The sequence below is a fragment of the Hyperolius riggenbachi genome, chromosome 11, assembly GCF_040937935.1.
Source record: "Hyperolius riggenbachi isolate aHypRig1 chromosome 11, aHypRig1.pri, whole genome shotgun sequence".
In the NCBI taxonomy this organism is placed as follows: Eukaryota; Metazoa; Chordata; class Amphibia; order Anura; family Hyperoliidae; genus Hyperolius; species Hyperolius riggenbachi.
In genome coordinates this window covers 243,569,417-243,591,868 of record NC_090656.1, presented here as the reverse complement: position 1 = coordinate 243,591,868, position 22,452 = coordinate 243,569,417, and the positions used below count along the sequence as shown (strand labels likewise).

Genomic DNA, 22,452 nt, shown 5'->3' with positions numbered 1-22,452 from the left:
AATAAAATACATGAGGGTGCTTCACCTCTGGTTCTCTTTAAACCACCTTTCTTTCCCATTCTGACATTGAGTTTGGAGTTCAGGAGATTATCTTGACCAGGACCACACCCCTAAATGCATTGCAGCAACTGCCATGTGATTGGTTGAGTAAATAACTGCATTAATGAGAAATTGAACAGGTGTTCCTAATAATCCTTTAGGCGCACACACACACACACACACACACACACACACACACACACACACACACACACACACACACACACACACACACACACACACACACACACACACACACACACACACACACACACACACACACACACACACACACACACACACACACACACACACACACACACACACACACACACACACACACACACACACACGGTATGGTGGAATGGGAAGTGTATTCTGCCGCAGGAAGTGGTAGCAGCGGAGGATGCAGCTGGAGATGTCAGCAGAGCTGCTGCAATGCATCCTTAGGGCTGTTTCACATGGAAAAAGCAGCAATTTTTCACAATCGCTACCATGGGGCTACATAAACGCTGTGGTGTGAAAAATCAGGCATGATGAGATGGACTAGTCCAGAACCTGATTTTTAATACCTATTGCAAGTGACAGCAACACTGGAAAAAAGTAATTTAGAGTGCATTCTAAATGTTGTATTTGGATTTCTGCTGTAGTTGTCCTTGAAGTGTCTCTTTGTTTAGCGGGTGAATGAATGGATCAGTGTTCCTTTTAGTGCTGCAGCATTTCCTGGATTTCCTGCGGGCTGCAGATCTGGTTGTCCATACCCCTCTATAGATCACACGTGTAACTCAGCACAGGTGATAGCAGTACTGATTGCTTGTTGACATTGCTGTAGACTGAGACTCTTGTGTTGAAGCACCTTATAGGTGACACCTGAAGTGAGAGAGATATGGAGGCTGCCATATTTATTTCCTTTTAAGCAATACCAATTACCTGGCTGTCCTGCTGATCTATTTGGCTGCAGTAGTGTCCGAATCACACACCAGTAACATGCGTGCAGATAATCTTGTCAGATCTGACAATGTCAGAAACACCTGATCTGCTGCATGCTTGTTTAGGGGCTATGGCTGAAAGTATTAGAGGCAGAAGATCAGCAGGGTGGCCAGGCAACTGGTATTGCTTAAAAGGACATAAATATGGCAGCCTCCATATCTCTCTCGCTTCAGTGAGAAGGGCTGCTTTCTGTCTGATGTGAAGCGAAGCTTCAGTGTAATGGCCACACTTCTCTGCAGCTCCTGTTTGCTTTGCATAGCTCAGAGATTGTGTAATATAGCATACAGCAAATACATCTGTGGAGGGCTGCCTTGCTTCAACTTATATCTGCTGCTATAAATTCTGAAGGCCTCGGCTTCTGAATGTGTCTTTCCTCGCAGGATTAGTTGACTTCTTTACTTTATTATTTGTAATTCTTACATTCTAGTTGAGCCAGCTACCTACTCAGTAAGGAGTTCTAGGGCAAGGTTCCTAAATGCGCTAGGCCTAGGGTCACATGCTGAGCACACGCCCCTAGTGGCCGAAGCTCTCAAGTGCTTTGAATCCGATAGGAGAAAAGTGCTATACAAATTGTGCATTATTGTTCTATATTTTTGTTGGCCGTCATGATGGTATTTTGGCTTCAGCGGTATTTGGGACTTGAGAGCTGATCTGTAAACTGCATAGTGTACAATAGTGGCTGGATAGTGTACTGGTTAGGGCTCTGCCTTTCACATGGGAGACCAGGGTTGAAATCCTGGCTAGGGCCAGTACCTATTCAGTAAGGAGTCCTTGGGCAAGACTCTCTAACACTGCAGGGTGGTCTCCTTAGCGGCTGCAGCTCTTGAGCGCTTTGAGTCCAACAAGAGAAAAGCGCTATACAGATGTTCATATTATTATTATTATTATTATTATTATTATTGTTTGGGTCACCACGGTGGTTGAGTGTCTGTATGCAGCCATAGAGGAATATAATCAGTATAACTTTATTTGCAACATTTATTTTTAACAGTTATTTTAATTAATTTTTTTAATCAGAAAGCAGACAATTTAACGTAATAACCCTTTACCCTAAAAGGTGTACAGCCAGTTATACAAGAATATCTCACAATTACAATAAACAAAAGCTCAAAGCACTGTATCCATACATCTAGAATAAGTTCAGACTTCTGATATGAAAGGATACCTGAGATCAGAGGTATATGGAGGCTGCCATGTTTATTTCCTTTTAAGCAATACCAGTTGCCTGCCTGTCCTGCTGATCCTCTGCCTCTAATGCTGGGCATACACGAGTCGACCCGGCGGCTCGATTAGCCGCCGGATCGACTCCCGCCGCGTCCCCGCAGGCGCACCTTATCTTCTGCTCGATTCCACGCTATTGTCCGCCCGCGGGGATCGAGCGGGGTATCGATCCGGCGGGTCATCGGACCTGTCGGAAATGATCAATCGAGCTATCAGCGGCTCGATTGATAAGGGCGCATCGGCCCGTGTCTGCCCAGCATAATACTTTAACTACAGGCCCTGAACAAACATGCAGCAGATCAGGTGATTTTGACCGGATTTTCTGCATGCTTGTTTCTGGTGTGATTCAGATACTACTGCAGCCAAAGATCAGCAGGGCTGCCAGGGAACTGGTATTGTTTAAAAGGAAATGAATGTAGCAGCCTCCATACACCTCTCTCTTCAGGTGTTTAATCATACTGGTACATTTAGAAACCTGTTACTAATAATCATGTAGGTTATTACCAGACTACATGAATCAGCCAGAATCCTCTTTTCAGGGCAATTTTATAGAGTCTTAGTGGCAGATAATAGCTGTTCAGTGCTTTGATCTCTATAGCTCCGCCCGCTGACAGGCTTATTACTGATTTCATGTGGTTTGTGAGTCATTACCCGGCATCTGTCCGTTACAAAGAGAGCGGTTTCCGTTTAAGGATTGTAATTTTGTTCATCAGATTTTATAGTTTTTAACCAATAAAATACCATAATATACTGAAATGATTTTTTTGAATTTCTATGATTCAGGTTGTTGTAGTTTGTTGTGTTTTTCTTTTTTTCTCCAGCCTTCGTCTAATAGATCTTATTTGTCTCTTCCAGATGTGGAAATCTTCAGCGGGTCATTCTCTTTCTATCTCTGCAGATGACAACGATGACTGGGAGACGGATCCCGACTTTGTAGTGAGTGTAGAATGAGTCTGCCTGGAGTCCCGCCCCCAGCTGAGTGCAGACTTTGTAGTGAGTGTAGAATGAGTCTGCCTGGAGTCCCGCCCCCAGCTGAGTACAGACTTTGTAGTGAGTGTAGAGTGAGTCTGCCTAGAGTCCCGCCCCCAGCTGAGTGCAGACTTTGTAGTGAGTGTAGAATGAGTCTGCCTCGAGTCCCGCCCCCAGCTGAGTGCAGACTTTGTAGTGAGTGTAGAATGAGTCTGCCTGGAGTCCCGCCCCCAGCTGAGTACAGACTTTGTAGTGAGTGTAGAGTGAGTCTGCCTAGAGTCCCGCCCCCAGCTGAGTACAGACTTTGTAGTGAGTGTAGAATGAGTCTGCCTGGAGTCCCGCCCCCAGCTGAGTACAGACTTTGTAGTGAGTGTAGAATGAGTCTGCCTGGAGTCCCGCCCCCAGCTGAGTACAGACTTTGTAGTGAGTGTAGAATGAGTCTGCCTAGAGTCCCGCCCCCAGCTGAGTGCAGACTTTGTAGTGAGTGTAGAATGAGTCTGCCTGGAGTCCCGCCCCCAGCTGAGTACAGACTTTGTAGTGAGTGTAGAATGAGTCTGCTTAGAGTCCCGCCCCCAGCTGAGTACAGACTTTGTAGTGAGTGCGGAATGAGTCTGCCTCAAGTCCCGCCCCAGCTGAGCGCAGACTTTGTAGTGAGTGTAGAATGAGTCTGCCTAGAGTCCTGCCCCCAGCTCAGTGCAGCCTTTGTAGTGAGTGTAGAATGAGTCTGCCTTGAGTCCCGCCCCCAGCTGAGTACAGACTTTGTAGTGAGTGTAGAATGAGTCTGCCTAGAGTCCTGCCCCCAGCTGAGTACAGACTTTGTAGTGAGTGTAGAGTGAGTCTGCCTCGAGTCCCGCCCCCAGCTGAGTGCAGACTTTGTAGTGAGTGTAGAATGAGTCTGCCTTGAGTCCCGCCCCCAGCTGAGTGCAGACTTTGTAGTGAGTGTAGAATGAGTCTGCCTTGAGTCCCGCCCCCAGCTGAGTGCAGACTTTGTAGTGAGTGTAGAATGAGTCTGCCTCGAGTCCCGCCCCCAGCTCAGTGCAGACTTTGTAGTGGGTGTAGAATGAATCTGCCTGGAGTCCCGCCCCCAGCTCAGTGCAGACTTTGTAGTGTAGTGAGAGTAGAATGAGCCTGCCTCCAGTCCCGCCCCCAGCTCAGTGCAGACTTTGTAGTGTAGTGAGTGTAGAATGAGCCTGCCTCCAGTCCCGCCCCCAGCTCAGTGCAGACTTTGTAGTGTAGTGAGTGTAGAATGAGCCTGCCTCCAGTCCCGCCCCCAGCTCAGTGCAGACTTTGTAGTGTAGTGAGTGTAGAATGAGTCTGCCTCGAGTCCCGCCCCCAGCTCAGTGCAGACTTTGTAGTGGGTGTAGAATGAATCTGCCTGGAGTCCCGCCCCCAGCTCAGTGCAGACTTTGTAGTGTAGTGAGTGTAGAATGAGCCTGCCTCCAGTCCCGCCCCCAGCTCAGTGCAGACTTTGTAGTGTAGTGAGTGTAGAATTAGCCTGCCTCCAGTCCCGCCCCCAGCTCAGTGCAGACTTTGTAGTGGGTGTAGAATGAATCTGCCTGGAGTCCCGCCCCCAGCTCAGTGCAGACTTTGTAGTGTAGTGAGTGTAGAATGAGCCTGCCTCCAGTCCCGCCCCCAGCTCAGTGCAGACTTTGTAGTGTAGTAAGTGTAGAATGAGCCTGCCTCCAGTCCCGCCCCCAGCTCAGTGCAGACTTTGTAGTGGGTGTAGAATGAATCTGCCTGGAGTCCCGCCCCCAGCTGAGTGCAGACTTTGTAGTGTAGTGAGTGTAGAATGAGCCTGCCTCCAGTCCCGCCCCCAGCTCAGTGCAGACTTTGTAGTGTAGTGAGTGTAGAATGAGCCTGCCTCCAGTCCCGCCCCCAGCTCAGTGCAGACTTTGTAGTGTAGTGAGTGTAGAATGAGCCTGCCTCCAGTCCCGCCCCCAGCTCAGTGCGGACTTTGTAGTGGGTGTAGAATGAATCTGCCTGGAGTCCCGCCCCCAGCTCAGTGCAGACTTTGTAGTGTAGTGAGTGTAGAATGAGCCTGCCTCCAGTCCCGCCCCCAGCTCAGTGCAGACTTTGTAGTGTAGTGAGTGTAGAATGAGCCTGCCTCCAGTCCCGCCCCCAGCTCAGTGCAGACTTTGTAGTGGGTGTAGAATGAATCTGCCTGGAGTCCCGCCCCCAGCTCAGTGCAGACTTTGTAGTGTAGTGAGTGTAGAATGAGCCTGCCTCCAGTCCCGCCCCCAGCGGAGTGCAGATCGCTGGTTCTGTGACATGGCACTTGCTGCACAAGCCGATGCGGAGGAAATACAAGTTAAAGTGGGATGAAACTCCACATTAACTGAAAAAATAAAATCATCTAAGAAGAAATGACTTAGCTAGTAGCTTGCCTATTCTGGTGTTTTTAGTGTTCATTGTCAGATTTTGGAGAAATATGATAAAAATTTAAAATCTTTGCTGATTTTCATCTTTACTGTTTCTCTGGGATGCCAAAAGTGACATTACTTCTGATTTTTTAATTTTTTTAACCCAGCTCACTGTTCATTTCCCCTTCCTACTGCTACCGTTTAAATCAGACCTGAGCTCAGAAATTCCTCTCTCCTCTAAAAGCTCTACGCAACAGCATAATAACGTTTAAAGAAAAAAAATTGTTACAGCTGATACAAATCCTGAAATAAATCTGCAGTGTGCTTACTTCCTGCTTTCATGGAAGCAGGCAGAGATTTAAAATCCTGTGTTTGCAAATTAGCTGCTCTGCCAAGGCTGCTGAGATTTCTGAGCTAAAACACTTGAGTGCTCAAATTACATTTGGGGTTAGTGACAGATGAGGGGGAATTAGACTGGCTAAACTCTCTAAATACGTACAGGGTGCATTTCTCTGTTTTACTTCTGTCCTGTGTAAGAGTTCAGGTCCAGGGGGGTTGAATTTAATTAGCTATTGGTCATAGTGTCCCTATCTTATCTAACATAGGAAGCTGTTATTTGCATGCAGAGATGAGCTTATTACTGTGGTTAAAAAAAAATTACCTTTGCGCAATCCTGCTGCCACTGCACAGTTCCTGCAGTTAGGCAAAGGCAGATTTTTTTCTAATAGAGCTTAAACCCAAAGGGAGTCTCTGCTGCAATAATAACGCATCCCCTTCTGTCCTTGTCAGTTATGGTTAACGCAATGTTCACATTCTCCACTCCTTCCCTGTTCACAGAATGACTTGTCTGAGAAGGAGCAGAGATGGGGAGCCAAGACCGTGGAAGGGTCCGGCCATCAGGAGCACATCAAGTAAGTCTGGGGTGATATTGGCGGTTTGCGTAAAGCTTGTGTTAGAGTTGCTCTTTAAAGTTTGCGGTGTTTATTTTGCTTTCTGTCAGCATCCACACATTGAGGGAAAACGTGTCCCAAGAGCACCAGAGCCTGAAAGAGCAGGAGCTGCAGCTGGGGCCTCAGGCCTCGCATGGCTATGGGGGAAAGTTCGGGGTGGAGAAAGACCGCATGGACAAGGTAAGGTCACACCTGTGAATTTATCTCTTTATTTGTTTACATTAGAGGGTGGAGTAGCTGTAAAGTCTCTTTACTTCTGAGATGTAAGGGAGAGTAATATTGTGTACAGGGAAGTGACTGACAGGCTTAAAGGACTCCTGACTCAGGGATAAGCTTTATAGGGTAAGCAGGGCGTAGGTTCATGCTGGATCCACATACGTCTGTGTGCTGTCCATTCCTTTCCTCCTTCCCCCGAGTCCCTGAAATCACTACTTGAAAAATCAAACTTGTGGCAACAGACCGATCTTCAGACAGGAAGAGGCAGGTTTGCTGTGATATTCCCTCCTCTTCCCTTCCCCATCCCACCTCTTCCCCGCCCCTTGAGGGTAGTGAATGCGAGCGTTTACAGTACAACTCGGGGCATTGCAGTATCACTTTAAAGTAAACCAGTGCCACTGTGTATCCTAGGAAGGCTCTCTGTGATCTCCACTGCTCCAGATGCTGGAGTGTCCTATCCAAGGATGATTGACAAAAATGTCAGCGCTCCTTGTACCTCCAGTGACTATTGATGCTGCTAGCTGTTCTGATGTTCTCAGACAGCCACGTGTCTCTCAGTAAAGAGCTTGTGCATGTTGTATCTATGAATGCACAGAAGAAGACTTGGGGCTCGTTTCCACTGTTGCGGTGTGGAATCGCCTGGATTCCACCGCAGAAGAAATCGCATGCGGCTGCGTTTCTGCATGCGGATTTAGCCGCGATTTCGCATGGCAATGAGCCAGGCGAATTTAACCATGTCACTGCCTGAGTAAAGCTCCATAGCAAACCATGCGAAATCGCGGGGAAATCCGCATGACAAAGCCGCATGCGATTTCCCTATTAAATGCATTAGCGGCGATTCGCCCGCATTCCTCCTGCACGCGAAATCTGACGGCTCTGCCGTGCAGATTTCTGCCGCACCGATAAACGCTCCCGCCGCCGCACAAGTGGAAACAGCCTCATCCACTTACATTGACTATGCGAATCCGCATGCAGTGCCCGCATGCGGATTCACTATAGTGGAAACGAGCCCTTACAGCTGATCTGAAAGGAAGGAACATCTAGCAGTATCAATACATAGTCCTTAAAATAACATTTTTTGTGATGTTCCTGAAGATACCGATGCCAGCAGACACCACGGTCTGCATCCCACTCGATTGTCCTTACCGTAAAGTGTGGAAAGCAAACACTCTGCCTATACAGTAGAGAAGAAACAAGAGCGCTTCTCTGGTGCATTAACGTTTAATGAAAAGACAATGCGCAATATAAAATTACACTTACAGTGTGTAAGATGAAATTTGGCGTGTAACAGAGCCTGCCGTCAGGTCCTCTCTCAGCCGTCTGACGTCACGACGCGTTTCGGCGTTTGACCACGCCTTCGCCTGACGAAGGCGTGGTCAAACGCCGAAACGCGTCGTGACGTCAGACGGCACTGCGTGAGGAAGCCCCGCCTACCAGACCCTCGCTCCACACTGCAACATCGCGCTTCTCGCTCTGGCCAAGCGAGTGAGCTGAGAGAGGACCTGACGGCAGGCTCTGTTACACGCCAAATTTCATCTTACACACTGTAAGTGTAATTTTATATTGCGCATTGTCTTTTCATTAAACGTTAATGCACCAGAGAAGCGCTCTTGTTTCTTCTCTACTCCCACACAGATTGCTGGAGCCACCCAGCGTTTGGAGCAGCACCTGGGAGCATTACCACTGCCACCAAGTGTCAAAGCAGCGCAGGAATACACTCTTTGACTCTGCCTATACATCCTGCTCAGTGTGGCTGCCAGTCCTGTCTATTCCAGTTCTCCGCATCGTAGTAAGGTGTGGAGTCTGATAGACGATGCTGATGGCCATTTGCCTGTCCCATGATTGGAAAGCGCAAGGTGATGGTTTCCACTGAATAGACTGCACAGCAGTGCTGAGACCCAAGCACACAGGAGAGGAGCAGGACGGAGCAGACCCGAGCACACAGGAGAGGAGCAGGACGGAGCCGACCTGAGCACACAGGAGAGGAGCAGAACAGAGCCGACCTGAGCACACAGGAGAGGAGCAGGACGGAGCAGACCTGAGCACACAGGAGAGGAGCAGGACGGCGCCGACCTGAGCACACAGGAGAGGAGCAGGACAGAGCACACACATTTTTGCTCAGAAAGGCAGTTTGAACATTACAAGGTGCCTTGCAGTGAGATCTCCTAGCATAGGATAGCAGCAACACCAGCACCATCCAACAGTTAACAATGCTCCTTTTATTGGGTATAGGACAAACCTATGGAAATGTTTTGGAGCAAGCTCCTTTTTCAGCCAGTCAAAACCCTGAATGACAGAAATCCCAATGCATGGATTTATATCATATCAGCTTGGCCATCAGCCAACTAGTACTGAAGATGGGCTGGTATTTTCCGCCCACTGTTAGTAAACAAGTGCTACCTCTATGCAGGAAAAAAATCAATAATGCGGACTGCAGTATTGATCAGGCTGTATGTATAACACATTCCGTGACCAGTGCTTACTGCTGCCCTCTAATCACATCGCAGGATTGTATCATGAAATCTTTTATGTGCAGGAGAGCAGCAGGAAATAACATTAACCCCTTTGCCTTCCCAATGTGGCATTCCAAACTGCAATAGCAGGTTAAGGTTTAAGAATGAGCTTGCAGAAATACCTGGCTGTCACAATCTGGATTGTACACTGAAGTGAGAAGGATATGGAGGCTGCCATATTTATTTCCTTATAAACAATGCAGATTGCCTGTGTCCTGCTGATCCTCTGCCTCTATTCATTTTAGCCACAGCCCCTGAACAAGCATGCGGCAGATCAGGTGTTTCTGACATGGTCAGATCTGACAAGATTTTCTGCATGATTGTTTCTGGTGAGATTCACACACTACGGCAGCCAAATACGCCAGCAGGGCTGCCAGGCAACCGGTATTGTTTAACAGGAAATATGGCAGCCTCCATATACCTCTCACTTCAGTTGTCCACTAAATGACACCTGAAGAGAGAGGTATATGGAGTGTGCCATATTTATTTCCTTTTAAACAATACCAGTTGCCTGGCAGCCCTGCTGCAGTAATGTCTGAGACACACATGTGAAACAAGTATGCAGCTAATCCAGTTACACTTCAGTCAGAATCCTCTGATCTGCATGCTTGTTCTGGGGCTATGGCTAAAAGTATTAGAGGCAGAGGATCAGCAGGGCAGCCAGGCAACTGGCATTATGTAAAAGAAAATAAATATGGCAGCCTCACTATTCCTCCCACTTCACGTTGTCCCATAAAGCTTTCTGCGGCGCTCAGTAACTTTCATATACTTTTTAAAGTGTATAAAAGTTACTCTTCATGACGCCCACAGCAACAATTTAGCCTCTTGTTTTAATGTCAAACTTTTCTTAGAATCTCTTTCTCGAGGGCAATACAGATCTGGCTTCAGGCCCTTTCTCATGAGGCCCAGAACTTTGCAGACAGAAATCTGTAGTGCAGGAATTGTTCATGGAGTGTTGTTTGTGCTATAAAACTCTCATTGAACAGGTAGTGCTCCCTCTTTTTTATTGTGTGGTGTGGGTTTCCTGTGAGTGAGACCTATTGGTATGCAGGGAAGTGGATGAGTTGTATATCTGGAGGGTTGAGGCCTCAGTATCATCAGAGCAGCCATTGGTATGCAGGGAAGGGTATGAGTTGTATATCTGGTGGGTTGAGGCCTCAGGGACATCAGAGCAGCCATTGGTATGCAGGGAAGGGGATGAGTTGTATATCTGGAGGCCTCGGGGACATCAGAGCAGCCATTGGTATGCAGGGAAGGGGGTGAGTTGTATATCTGGAGGCCTCTGGGACATCAGAGCAGCCATTAGTATGCAGGGAAGTGGATGAGTTGTATATCTGGAGGGTTGAGGCCTCAGGGACATCAGAGCAGCCATTGGTATGCAAGGAAGGGGATGAGTTGTATATCTGGTGGGTTCAGGCCTCTGGGACATCAGAGCAGCCATTGGTATGCAGGGAAGTGGATGAGTTGTATATCTGGAGGGTTGAGGCCTCAGGGACATCAGAGCAGCCATTGGTATGCAAGGAAGGGGATGAGTTGTATATCTGGTGGGTTCAGGCCTCAGGGACATCAGAGCAGCCATTGGTATGCAGGGAAGGGGGTGAGTTGTATATCTGGAGGGTTGAGGCCTCAGGGACATCAGAGCAGCCATTGGTATGCAGGGATGGGGATGAGTTGTATATCTGGTGGGTTGAGGCCTCAGGGACATCAGAGCAGCCATTGGTATGCAGGGAAGGGGATGAGTTGTATATCTGGAGGCCTCGGGGACATCAGAGCAGCCATTGGTATGCAGGGAAGGGGGTGAGTTGTATATCTGGAGGGTTGAGGCCTCAGGGACATCAGAGCAGCCATTGGTATGCAGGGAAGGGGATGAGTTGTATATCTGGAGGCCTCAGGGACATCAGAGCAGCCATTGGTATGCAGGGAAGGGGGTGAGTTGTATATCTGGTGGGTTGAGGCCTCAGGGACATCAGAGCAGCCATTGGTATGCAGGGAAGGGGATGAGTTGTATATCTGGTGGGTTCAGGCCTCAGGGACAGCAGAGCAGCCATTGCTATGCAGGGAAGGGGATGAGTTGTATATCTGGTGGGTTCAGGCCTCAGGGACATCAGAGCAGCCATTGGTATGCAGGGAAGGGGATGAGTTGTATATCTAGAGGCCTCAGGGACATCAGAGCAGCCATTGGTATGCAGGGAAGGGGGTGAGTTGTATATCTGGTGGGTTGAGGCCTCAGGGACATCAGAGCAGCCATTGGTATGCAGGGAAGGGGGTGAGTTGTATATCTGGAGGCCTCTGGGATATCAGAGCAGCCATTGGTATGCAGGGAAGGGGATGAGTTGTAGATCTGGAGGCCTCTGGGACATCAGAGCAGCCATTGGTATGCAGGGAAGGGGGTGAGTTGTATATCTGGAGGCCTCAGAGACATCAGAGCAGCCATTGGTATGCAGGGAGGGGGATGAGTTGTATATCTGGTGGGTTGAGGCCTCAGAGACATCAGAGCAGCCATTGGTATGCTAGGAAGGGGATGAGTTGTATATCTGAAGGCCTCGGGGACATCAGAGCAGCCATTGGTATGCAGGGAGGGGGATGAGTTGTATATCTGGTGGGTTCAGGCTTCAGGGACATCAGAGCAGCCATTGGTATGCAGGGAAGGGGATGAGTTGTATATCTGGAGGCCTCGGGGACATCAGAGCAGCCATTGGTATGCATGGAAGGGGATGAGTTGTAGATCTGGAGGCCTCAGGGACATCAGAGCAGCCATTGGTATGCAGGAAAGGGGGCGAGTTGTATATCTGGAGGCCTCGGGGACATCAGAGCAGCCATTGGTATGCAGGGAAGCGGATTAGTTGTATATCTGGTGGGTTGAGGCCTCAGGGACATCAGAGCAGCCATTGGTATGCAGGGAAGGGGATGAGTTGTATATCTGGAGGGTTGAGGCCTCAGGGACATCAGAGCAGCCATTGGTATGCAGGGAAGGGGATGAGTTGTATATCTGGAGGCTTCAGGGACATCAGAGCAGCCATTGGTATGCAGGAAAGGGGGTGAGTTGTATATCTGGAGGCCTCGGGGACATCAGAGCAGCCATTGGTATGCTAGGAAGGGGATGAGTTGTATATCTGGAGGCCGCAGGGACATCAGAGCAGCCATTGGTATGCAGGGAAGGGGATGAGTTGTATATCTGAAGGGTTCAGGCCTCAGGGACATCAGAGCAGCCATTGGTATGCAGGGAAGGGGATGAGCTGTATATCTGGAGGGTTCAGGCTTCAGGGACATCAGAGCAGCCATTGGTATGCAGGGAAGGGGGTGAGTTGTATATCTGGAGGGTTGAGGCTTCAGGGACATCAGAGCAGCCATTGGTATGCAGGGAAGGGGGTGAGTTGTATATCTGGAGGCCTCTGGGACATCAGAGCAGCCATTGGTATGCAGGGAAGGGGGTGAGTTGTATATCTGGAGGCCTCAGGGACATCAGAGCAGCCATTGGTATGCAGGGAAGGGGGTGAGTTGTATATCTGGAGGCCTCAGGGACATCAGAGCAGCCATTGGTATGCAGGGAAGGGGGTGAGTTGTATATCTGGAGGCCTCTGGGATATCAGAGCAGCCATTGGTATGCAGGGAAGGGGGTGAGTTGTATATCTGGAGGGTTGAGGCTTCAGGGACATCAGAGCAGCCATTGGTATGCAGGGAAGGGGGTGAGTTGTATATCTGGAGGCCTCTGGGACATCAGAGCAGCCATTGGTATGCAGGGAAGGGGGTGAGTTGTATATCTGGAGGCCTCAGGGACATCAGAGCAGCCATTGGTATGCAGGGAGGGGGATGAGTTGTATATCTGGTGGGTTGAGGCCTCAGTATCATCAGAGCAGCCATTGGTATGCAGGGAAGGGGGTGAGTTGTATATCTGGTGGGTTGAGGCTTCAGGGACATCAGAGCAGCCATTGGTATGCAGGGAAGGGGATGAGTTGTATATCTGGAGGCTTCAGGGACATCAGAGCAGCCATTGGTATGCAGGGAAGGGGATGAGTTGTATATCTGAAGGGTTCAGGCCTCAGGGACATCAGAGCAGCCATTGGTATGCAGGGAAGGGGATGAGCTGTATATCTGGAGGGTTCAGGCTTCAGGGACATCAGAGCAGCCATTGGTATGCAGGGAAGGGGGTGAGTTGTATATCTGGAGGGTTGAGGCTTCAGGGACATCAGAGCAGCCATTGGTATGCAGGGAAGGGGGTGAGTTGTATATCTGGAGGCCTCTGGGACATCAGAGCAGCCATTGGTATGCAGGGAAGGGGGTGAGTTGTATATCTGGAGGCCTCAGGGACATCAGAGCAGCCATTGGTATGCAGGGAAGGGGGTGAGTTGTATATCTGGAGGCCTCAGGGACATCAGAGCAGCCATTGGTATGCAGGGAAGGGGGTGAGTTGTATATCTGGAGGCCTCTGGGATATCAGAGCAGCCATTGGTATGCAGGGAAGGGGGTGAGTTGTATATCTGGAGGGTTGAGGCTTCAGGGACATCAGAGCAGCCATTGGTATGCAGGGAAGGGGGTGAGTTGTATATCTGGAGGCCTCTGGGACATCAGAGCAGCCATTGGTATGCAGGGAAGGGGGTGAGTTGTATATCTGGAGGCCTCAGGGACATCAGAGCAGCCATTGGTATGCAGGGAGGGGGATGAGTTGTATATCTGGTGGGTTGAGGCCTCAGTATCATCAGAGCAGCCATTGGTATGCAGGGAAGGGGGTGAGTTGTATATCTGGTGGGTTGAGGCTTCAGGGACATCAGAGCAGCCATTGGTATGCAGGGAAGGGGATGAGTTGTATATCTGGAGGCTTCAGGGACATCAGAGCAGCCATTGGTATGCAGGAAAGGGGGTGAGTTGTATATCTGGAGGCCTCGGGGACATCAGAGCAGCCATTGGTATGCTAGGAAAAGGATGAGTTGTATATCTGGAGGCTGCAGGGACATCAGAGCAGCCATTGGTATGCAGGGAAGGGGATGAGTTGTATATCTGGAGGGTTCAGGCCTCAGGGACATCAGAGCAGCCATTGGTATGCAGGGAAGGGGATGAGCTGTATATCTGGAGGGTTCAGGCTTCAGGGACATCAGAGCAGCCATTGGTATGCAGGGAAGGGGGTGAGTTGTATATCTGGAGGGTTGAGGCTTCAGGGACATCAGAGCAGCCATTGGTATGCAGGGAAGGGGATGAGTTGTATATCTGGAGGCCTCTGGGACATCAGAGCAGCCATTGGTATGCAGGGAAGGGGGTGAGTTGTATATCTGGAGGCCTCAGGGACATCAGAGCAGCCATTGGTATGCAGGGAAGGGGATGAGTTGTATATCTGGAGGCTTCAGGGACATCAGAGCAGCCATTGGTATGCAGGGAAGGGGATGAGTTGTATATCTGGAGGCCTCGGGTACATGAGAGCAGCCATTGGTATGCAGGGAAGGGGATTAGTTGTATATCTGGAGGGTTGAGGCCTCAGGGACATCAGAGCAGCCATTGGTATGCAGGGAAGGGGGTGAGTTGTATATCTGGAGGCTTCAGGGACATCAGAGCAGCCATTGGTATGCAGGAAAGGGGGTGAGTTGTATATCTGGAGGCCTCGGGGACATCAGAGCAGCCATTGGTATGCTAGGAAGGGGATGAGTTGTATATCTGGAGGCCGCAGGGACATCAGAGCAGCCATTGGTATGCTAGGAAGGGGATGAGTTGTATATCTGGAGGGTTCAGGCTTCAGGGACATCAGAGCAGCCATTGGTATGCAGGGAAGGGGGTGAGTTGTATATCTGGAGGGTTGAGGCTTCAGGGACATCAGAGCAGCCATTGGTATGCAGGGAAGGGGGTGAGTTGTATATCTGGAGGCCTCTGGGACATCAGAGCAGCCATTGGTATGCAGGGAAGGGGGTGAGTTGTATATCTGGAGGCCTCGGGGACATCAGAGCAGCCATTGATATGCAGGGAAGGGGGTGAGTTGTATATCTGGAGGCCTCAGGGACATCAGAGCAGCCATTGGTATGCAGGGAAGGGGATGAGTTGTATATCTGGTGGGTTCAGGCTTCAGGGACATCAGAGCAGCCATTGGTATGCAGGGAAGGGGGTGAGTTGTATATCTGGAGGCCTCTGGGACATCAGAGCAGCCATTGGTATGCAGGGAAGGGGGTGAGTTGTATATCTGGTGGGTTGAGGCCTCAGGGACATCAGAGCAGCCATTGGTATGCAGGGAAGGGGGTGAGTTGTATATCTGGAGGCCTCTGGGACATCAGAGCAGCCATTGGTATGCAGGGAAGGGGATGAGTTGTATATCTGGTGGGTTGAGGCCTCAGGGACATCAGAGCAGCCATTGGTATGCAGGGAAGGGGATGAGTTGTATATCTGGAGGCCTCTGGGACATCAGAGCAGCCATTGGTATGCAGGGAGGGGGTGAGTTGTATATCTGGTGGGTTGAGGCCTCAGGGACATCAGAGCAGCCATTAGTATGCAGGGAAGGTGGTGAGTTGTATATCTGGAGGCCTCAGGGACATCAGAGCAGCCATTGGTATGCAGGGAAGGGGATGAGTTGTATATCTGGAGGCCTCGGGGACATCAGAGCAGCCATTGGTATGCAGGGAAGGGGATGAGTTGTATATCTCGAGGCCTCAGGGACATCAGAGCAGCCATTGGTATGCAGGGATGGGGATGAGTTGTATATCTGGAGGGTTGAGGCCTCAGGGACATCAGAGCAGCCATTGGTATGCAGGGAAGGGGATGAGCTGTATATCTGGTGGGTTGAGGCCTCAGGGACATCAGAGCAGCCATTGGTATGCAGGGAAGGGGGTGAGTTGTATATCTGGAGGCCTCTGGGACATCAGAGCAGCCATTGGTATACAGGGAAGGGGATGAGTTGTATATCTGGTGGGTTGAGGCCTCAGGGACATCAGAGCAGCCATTGGTATGCAGGGAAGGGGATGAGTTGTATATCTGGAGGCCTCAGGGACATCAGAGCAGCCATTGGTATGCAGGGAAGGGGATGAGTTGTATATCTGGAGGATTGAGGCCTCAGGGACATCAGAGCAGCCATTGGTATGCAGGGAAGGGGATGAGCTGTATATCTGGTGGGTTGAGGCCTCTGGGACATCAGAGCAGCCATTGGTATGCAGGGAGGGGGTGAGTTGTATATCTGGTGGGTTGAGGCCTCAGGGACATCAGAGCAGCCATTGGTATGCAGGGAAGGGGATGAGTTGTATATCTGGTGGGTTGAGGCCTCAGGGACATCAGAGCAGCCATTGGTATGCAGGGAGGGGGTGAGTTGTATATCTGGTGGGTTGAGGCCTCAGGGACATCTGAGCAGCCATTGGTATGTAGGGAAGGGGATGAGTTGTATATCTGGAGGCCTCGGAGACATCAGAGCAGCCATTAGTATGCAGGGAAGGTGGTGAGTTGTATATCTGGAGGCCTCAGGGACATCAGAGCAGCCATTGGTATGCAGGGAAGGGGATGAGTTGTATATCTGGAGGCCTCGGGGACATCAGAGCAGCCATTGGTATGCAGGGAAGGGGATGAGTTGTATATCTGGAGGCCTCAGGGACATCAGAGCAGCCATTGGTATGCAGGGAAGGGGATGAGTTGTATATCTGGAGGATTGAGGCCTCAGGGACATCAGAGCAGCCATTGGTATGCAGGGAAGGGGATGAGCTGTATATCTGGTGGGTTGAGGCCTCAGGGACATCAGAGCAGCCATTGGTATGCAGGGAAGGGGGTGAGTTGTATATCTGGAGGCCTCTGGGACATCAGAGCAGCCATTGGTATACAGGGAAGGGGATGAGTTGTATATCTGGTGGGTTGAGGCCTCAGGGACATCAGAGCAGCCATTGGTATGCAGGGAAGGGGATGAGTTGTATATCTGGTGGGTTGAGGCCTCTGGGACATCAGAGCAGCCATTGGTATGCAGGGAGGGGGTGAGTTGTATATCTGGTGGGTTGAGGCCTCAGGGACATCAGAGCAGCCATTGGTATGCAGGGAAGGGGATGAGTTGTATATCTGGTGGGTTGAGGCCTCAGGGACATCAGAGCAGCCATTGGTATGCAGGGAGGGGGTGAGTTGTATATCTGGTGGGTTGAGGCCTCAGGGACATCAGAGCAGCCATTGGTATGTAGGGAAGGGGATGAGTTGTATATCTGGAGGCCTCGGAGACATCAGAGCAGCCATTAGTATGCAGGGAAGGTGGTGAGTTGTATATCTGGAGGCCTCAGGGACATCAGAGCAGCCATTGGTATGCAGGGAAGGGGATGAGCTGTATATCTGGAGAGTTGAGGCCTCAGGGACATCAGAGCAGCCATTGGTATGCAGGGAAGGGGATGAGTTGTATATCTGGAGGCCTCGGGGACATCAGAGCAGCCATTGGTATGCAGGGAAGGGGATGAGTTGTATATCTGGAGGCCTCAGGGACATCAGAGCAGCCATTGGTATGCAGGGAAGGGGATGAGTTGTATATCTGGAGGGTTGAAGCCTCAGGGACATCAGAGCAGCCATTGGTATGCAGGGAAGGGGATGAGTTGTATATCTGGAGGCCTCAGGGACATCAGAGCAGCCATTGGTATGCAGGGAAGGGGGTGAGTTGTATATCTGGAGGCCTCTGGGACATCAGAGCAGCCATTGGTATGCAGGGAAGGGGATGAGTTGTATATCTGGTGGGTTGAGGCCTCAGGGACATCAGAGCAGCCATTGGTATGCAGGGAAGGGGATGAGTTGTATATCTGGTGGGTTGAGGCCTCAGGGACATCAGAGCAGCCATTGGTATACAGGGAAGGGGATGAGTTGTATATCTGGTGGGTTGAGGCCTCAGGGACATCAGAGCAGCCATTGGTATGCAGGGAAGGGGAGGAGTTGTATATCTGGAGGCCTCTGGGACATCAGAGCAGCCATTGGTATGCAGGGAGGGGGTGAGTTGTATATCTGGTGGGTTGAGGCCTCAGGGACATCAGAGCAGCCATTGGTATGCAGGGAAGGTGGTGAGTTGTATATCTGGAGGCCTCAGGGACATCAGAGCAGCCATTGGTATGCAGGGAAGGGGATGAGCTGTATATCTGGAGAGTTGAGGCCTCAGGGACATCAGAGCAGCCATTGGTATGCAGGGAAGGGGATGAGTTGTATATCTGGAGGCCTCAGGGACATCAGAGCAGGCATTGGTATGCAGGGAAGGGGATGAGTTGTATATCTGGAGGGTTGAGGCCTCAGGGACATCAGAGCAGCCATTGGTATGCAGGGAAGGGGATGAGTTGTATATCTGGAGGCTTCAGGGACATCAGAGCAGCCATTGGTATGCAGGGAAGGGGATGAGTTGTATATCTGGAGGCCTCAGGGACATCAGAGCAGCCATTGGTATGCAGGGAAGGGGGTGAGTTGTATATCTGGAGGGTTGAGGCCTCGGGGACATCAGAGCAGCCATTGGTATGCAGGGAAGGGGATGCGTTGTATATCTGGTGGGTTGAGGCCTCAGGGACATCAGAGCAGCCATTGGTATGCAGGGAAGGGGATTAGTTGTATATCTGGAGGGTTGAGGCCTCAGGGACATCAGAGCAGCCATTGGTATGCAGGGAAGGGGGTGAGTTGTATATCTGGAGGGTTGAGGCCTCTGGGACATCAGAGCAGCCATTGGTATGCAGGGAAGGGGATGAGTTGTATATCTGGAGGCCTCGGGGACATGAGAGCAGCCATTGGTATACAGGGAAGGGGATGAGTTGTATATCTGGAGGCCTCAGGGACATCAGAGCAGCCATTGGTATGCAGGGAAGGGGGTGAGTTGTATATCTGGAGGCCTCTGGGACATCAGAGCAGCCATTGGTATGCAGGGAAGGGGATGAGTTGTATATCTGGTGGGTTGAGGCCTCAGGGACATCAGAGCAGCCATTGGTATGCAGGGAAGGGGATGAGTTGTATATCTGGTGGGTTGAGGCCTCAGGGACATCAGAGCAGCCATTGGTATACAGGGAAGGGGATGAGTTGTATATCTGGTGGGTTGAGGCCTCAGGGACATCAGAGCAGCCATTGGTATGCAGGGAAGGGGAGGAGTTGTATATCTGGAGGCCTCTGGGACATCAGAGCAGCCATTGGTATGCAGGGAGGGGGTGAGTTGTATATCTGGTGGGTTGAGGCCTCAGGGACATCAGAGCAGCCATTGGTATGCAGGGAAGGTGGTGAGTTGTATATCTGGAGGCCTCAGGGACATCAGAGCAGCCATTGGTATGCAGGGAAGGGGATGAGCTGTATATCTGGAGAGTTGAGGCCTCAGGGACATCAGAGCAGCCATTGGTATGCAGGGAAGGGGATGAGTTGTATATCTGGAGGCCTCAGGGACATCAGAGCAGGCATTGGTATGCAGGGAAGGGGATGAGTTGTATATCTGGAGGGTTGAGGCCTCAGGGACATCAGAGCAGCCATTGGTATGCAGGGAAGGGGATGAGTTGTATATCTGGAGGCTTCAGGGACATCAGAGCAGCCATTGGTATGCAGGGAAGGGGATGAGTTGTATATCTGGAGGCTTCAGGGACATCAGAGCAGCCATTGGTATGCAGGGAAGGGGATGAGTTGTATATCTGGAGGCCTCAGGGACATCAGAGCAGCCATTGGTATGCAGGGAAGGGGATTAGTTGTATATCTGGAGGGTTGAGGCCTCAGGGACATCAGAGCAGCCATTGGTATGCAGGGAAGGGGGTGAGTTGTATATCTGGAGGGTTGAGGCCTCTGGGACATCAGAGCAGCCATTGGTATGCAGGGAAGGGGATGAGTTGTATATCTGGAGGCCTCGGGGACATGAGAGCAGCCATTGGTATACAGGGAAGGGGATGAGTTGTATATCTGGAGGCCTCGGGGACATCAGAGCATTCATTGTGCCTCTGCCTGCTTTAGTTGCTTGGTGACTGACCCTGGCGGCCGGCTCGCTGGGCTGCCATCAAGCCAAGAAACAGCTTCCGAGCTGAGACTATCTTAATAGAGACTCTGTGCTGTAGCCAGAGGAGGCCCGTCTCATGCTGAGTCACTTTATCATTCATATGTAGGAAATGGGAAGTGGTGGGGGGAATAATCTCTCTTTCCAGGCCTGGAGTCTGGCAGGCATGAGGAAACCCTTTCCTGTCATCTTCTGCCAAGTCCTGTCACATGACCAGAGACTCGGCCAACAGCCTGGAGGAAGGCTGCTCGTGTGATTTAGTTATAGAGCATTGTGGGGCCTGCAGAAATCCTGATTGTTGCTTTGGGTAACACATACCTGTATTAATATTAGTCTAATGGATGTTTATCTTTCTGCCTTAGTCTGCAGTCGGACATGAGTACCAGTCCAAGCTGTCCCAGCACTGTTCTCAGAGTGATGCGGTGAAGGGTTTTGGTGGAAAGTTCGGGGTCCAGACAGACAGAGTGGATAAGGTAATGAATAATTGGCGTTACTGAGGCCTATAGATTGGTTTTAATTAATGATTATGAATTTTTAAAGTGTATCTGAGGGGAAAACAAAACTTAGGATATACTTACCTCCATGATATAAGCTCTTCTGACTCCCACAGGCTCCTCCCCTCCGTCTCACCGCTGTAGGAAATAGTTGGGGCCCGGTGCATGCGCTGTCCACTCCCTGCTCCCTTGTGCTTCCGCATGGCAATACACAGCAACCATGGCTAAGGGGAATCCTGGGGGCAATTGAAATTGTGCATGCCCAGGCCGCTCCCGGCAACGGTTGCTACACACAGCCATGCGGAAGCGAGTACAGAGAGGGTTTTCGGATGACAGCGCTTGCGTCCCGGAAATCCCACCTAACGGGGGCTGCAGCAACAGAGGAGAGGAGGCTGGATGTAATAAGGACCTGGAGGTGTCCGGAGACCTTATATATCAAGGTAAGTATATTTTTCCCCTCAGGTTTAATTAAATAGAAACATAAAGAAAAAACTGAGGTTTAATTTATTAAAAACATTCAGCGGGGTATCGGCCGGCTTTACTGTGATTTAAATTATATGTAGTTTAAGACAGTGCTATGAACATGGATGGGCAATGAGATGTAAAGCATTCTGACTTCAGTCCGGGTCTCCTGTATATTGCATGCAGCTTGGAGCTGACCAATCAGATACCCTGCCTGATTATTATTTGGATTGGTCCAATGATAAGCTGCCTACAATTTGAATTAAATTTGCATTCAAGCAGGATTTATTTGCAGCTCATTACCCATCTCTACTTGTGAATCCGGGGTAAGCACACGATAGGCGGGGCTCATGCTGTCTAGGCGGGGCTCATGCTGTCTAGGCGGGGCTCATGCTGTCTAGGCGGGTCTCATGCTGTATAGGCGGGGCGCATCGAGGTGCATGCTGTATAGGCGGGGCCAGAAATTTGTCTTCTTTAGGAAAATGATCTTTGTTGTTCTTCTTGTCTCCAGTCTGCGATGAGCTTTGAGTATCAGGGGAAGACCGAGAAGCACGCATCCCAGAGAGGTGAGGATATGATGGTCTTAGTCTTTTGTGTGTTTTATGTTTCTTTAAACAGAACCCGAGGTGAGAGGGATATGGTGGCTGCCATATTTATTTACTTGTAAACCATGCCATTTGCCTGGCTGTCCTGTTGATTTTCTGGCATAAGAAGTGTCTGAGTGAAAACCCTGGAACAAGCGTTTGGCTAATCCAGTGAAAGCTGAGCCAGAGTACCTCATCTGCATATGCTTGTTCAGGGTATAGGGCTAGAAGTATTTAGAGACACGGGATCAGGAGGATTGCCAGGCAACTGGTATTGTTTTAAAAGGAAATGAATATGGCAGCCTCCATATCACTCCACTTTCACACATCCCGCTTATCTCAGACCCCTTCTACTGTATCTCAACTCCTACACCCCTATCTCAGCCCCCATAAGAAAGAAACGTCCACCCGTATCACAAAACCCCTACCGTATCATCTCAGCCCTCTACAAATGTCTGCCCGTATCGCAAAACCCCTACCCCCATACATCAACTTCCTGTACACCTCCACTGCCCCCTCTACCTCTCTGATTGTTTGCCAGCTGTACACCCAACTTATCTTCCAACGGACAAGTTTGGAAGATAAGTTGGACAGATTGTTGGTAGGTGTGTATGAGCCTGAATTAATTTACCTCAGGCAAACCTTAAAGGGGAACTCCAGCCTAAACAAACATACTGTCATTAAGTTACATTAGTTATGTTAAATAAAATAGAAAGGTAATATAATCTCTTACCCACCCCGT

At 50.2% G+C, this 22,452-nt stretch overlaps 1 protein-coding gene across 2 annotated transcripts in view; it reads left to right on the top strand.

Annotated features, from left to right (window-relative positions):
* Positions 1-22,452, top strand: part of CTTN (cortactin) — a 95,804-nt gene that overhangs the window by 21,965 nt on the left and 51,387 nt on the right. For both annotated transcript variants that reach the window (XM_068260841.1, XM_068260840.1), the window contains exons 2-6: positions 3,106-3,186; positions 6,417-6,490; positions 6,580-6,709; positions 20,533-20,643; positions 21,638-21,692. In XM_068260841.1, the coding sequence (XP_068116942.1) occupies positions 3,106-3,186; positions 6,417-6,490; positions 6,580-6,709; positions 20,533-20,643; positions 21,638-21,692 (451 nt within the window). The remainder of the gene's footprint in view (positions 1-3,105; positions 3,187-6,416; positions 6,491-6,579; positions 6,710-20,532; positions 20,644-21,637; positions 21,693-22,452) is intronic.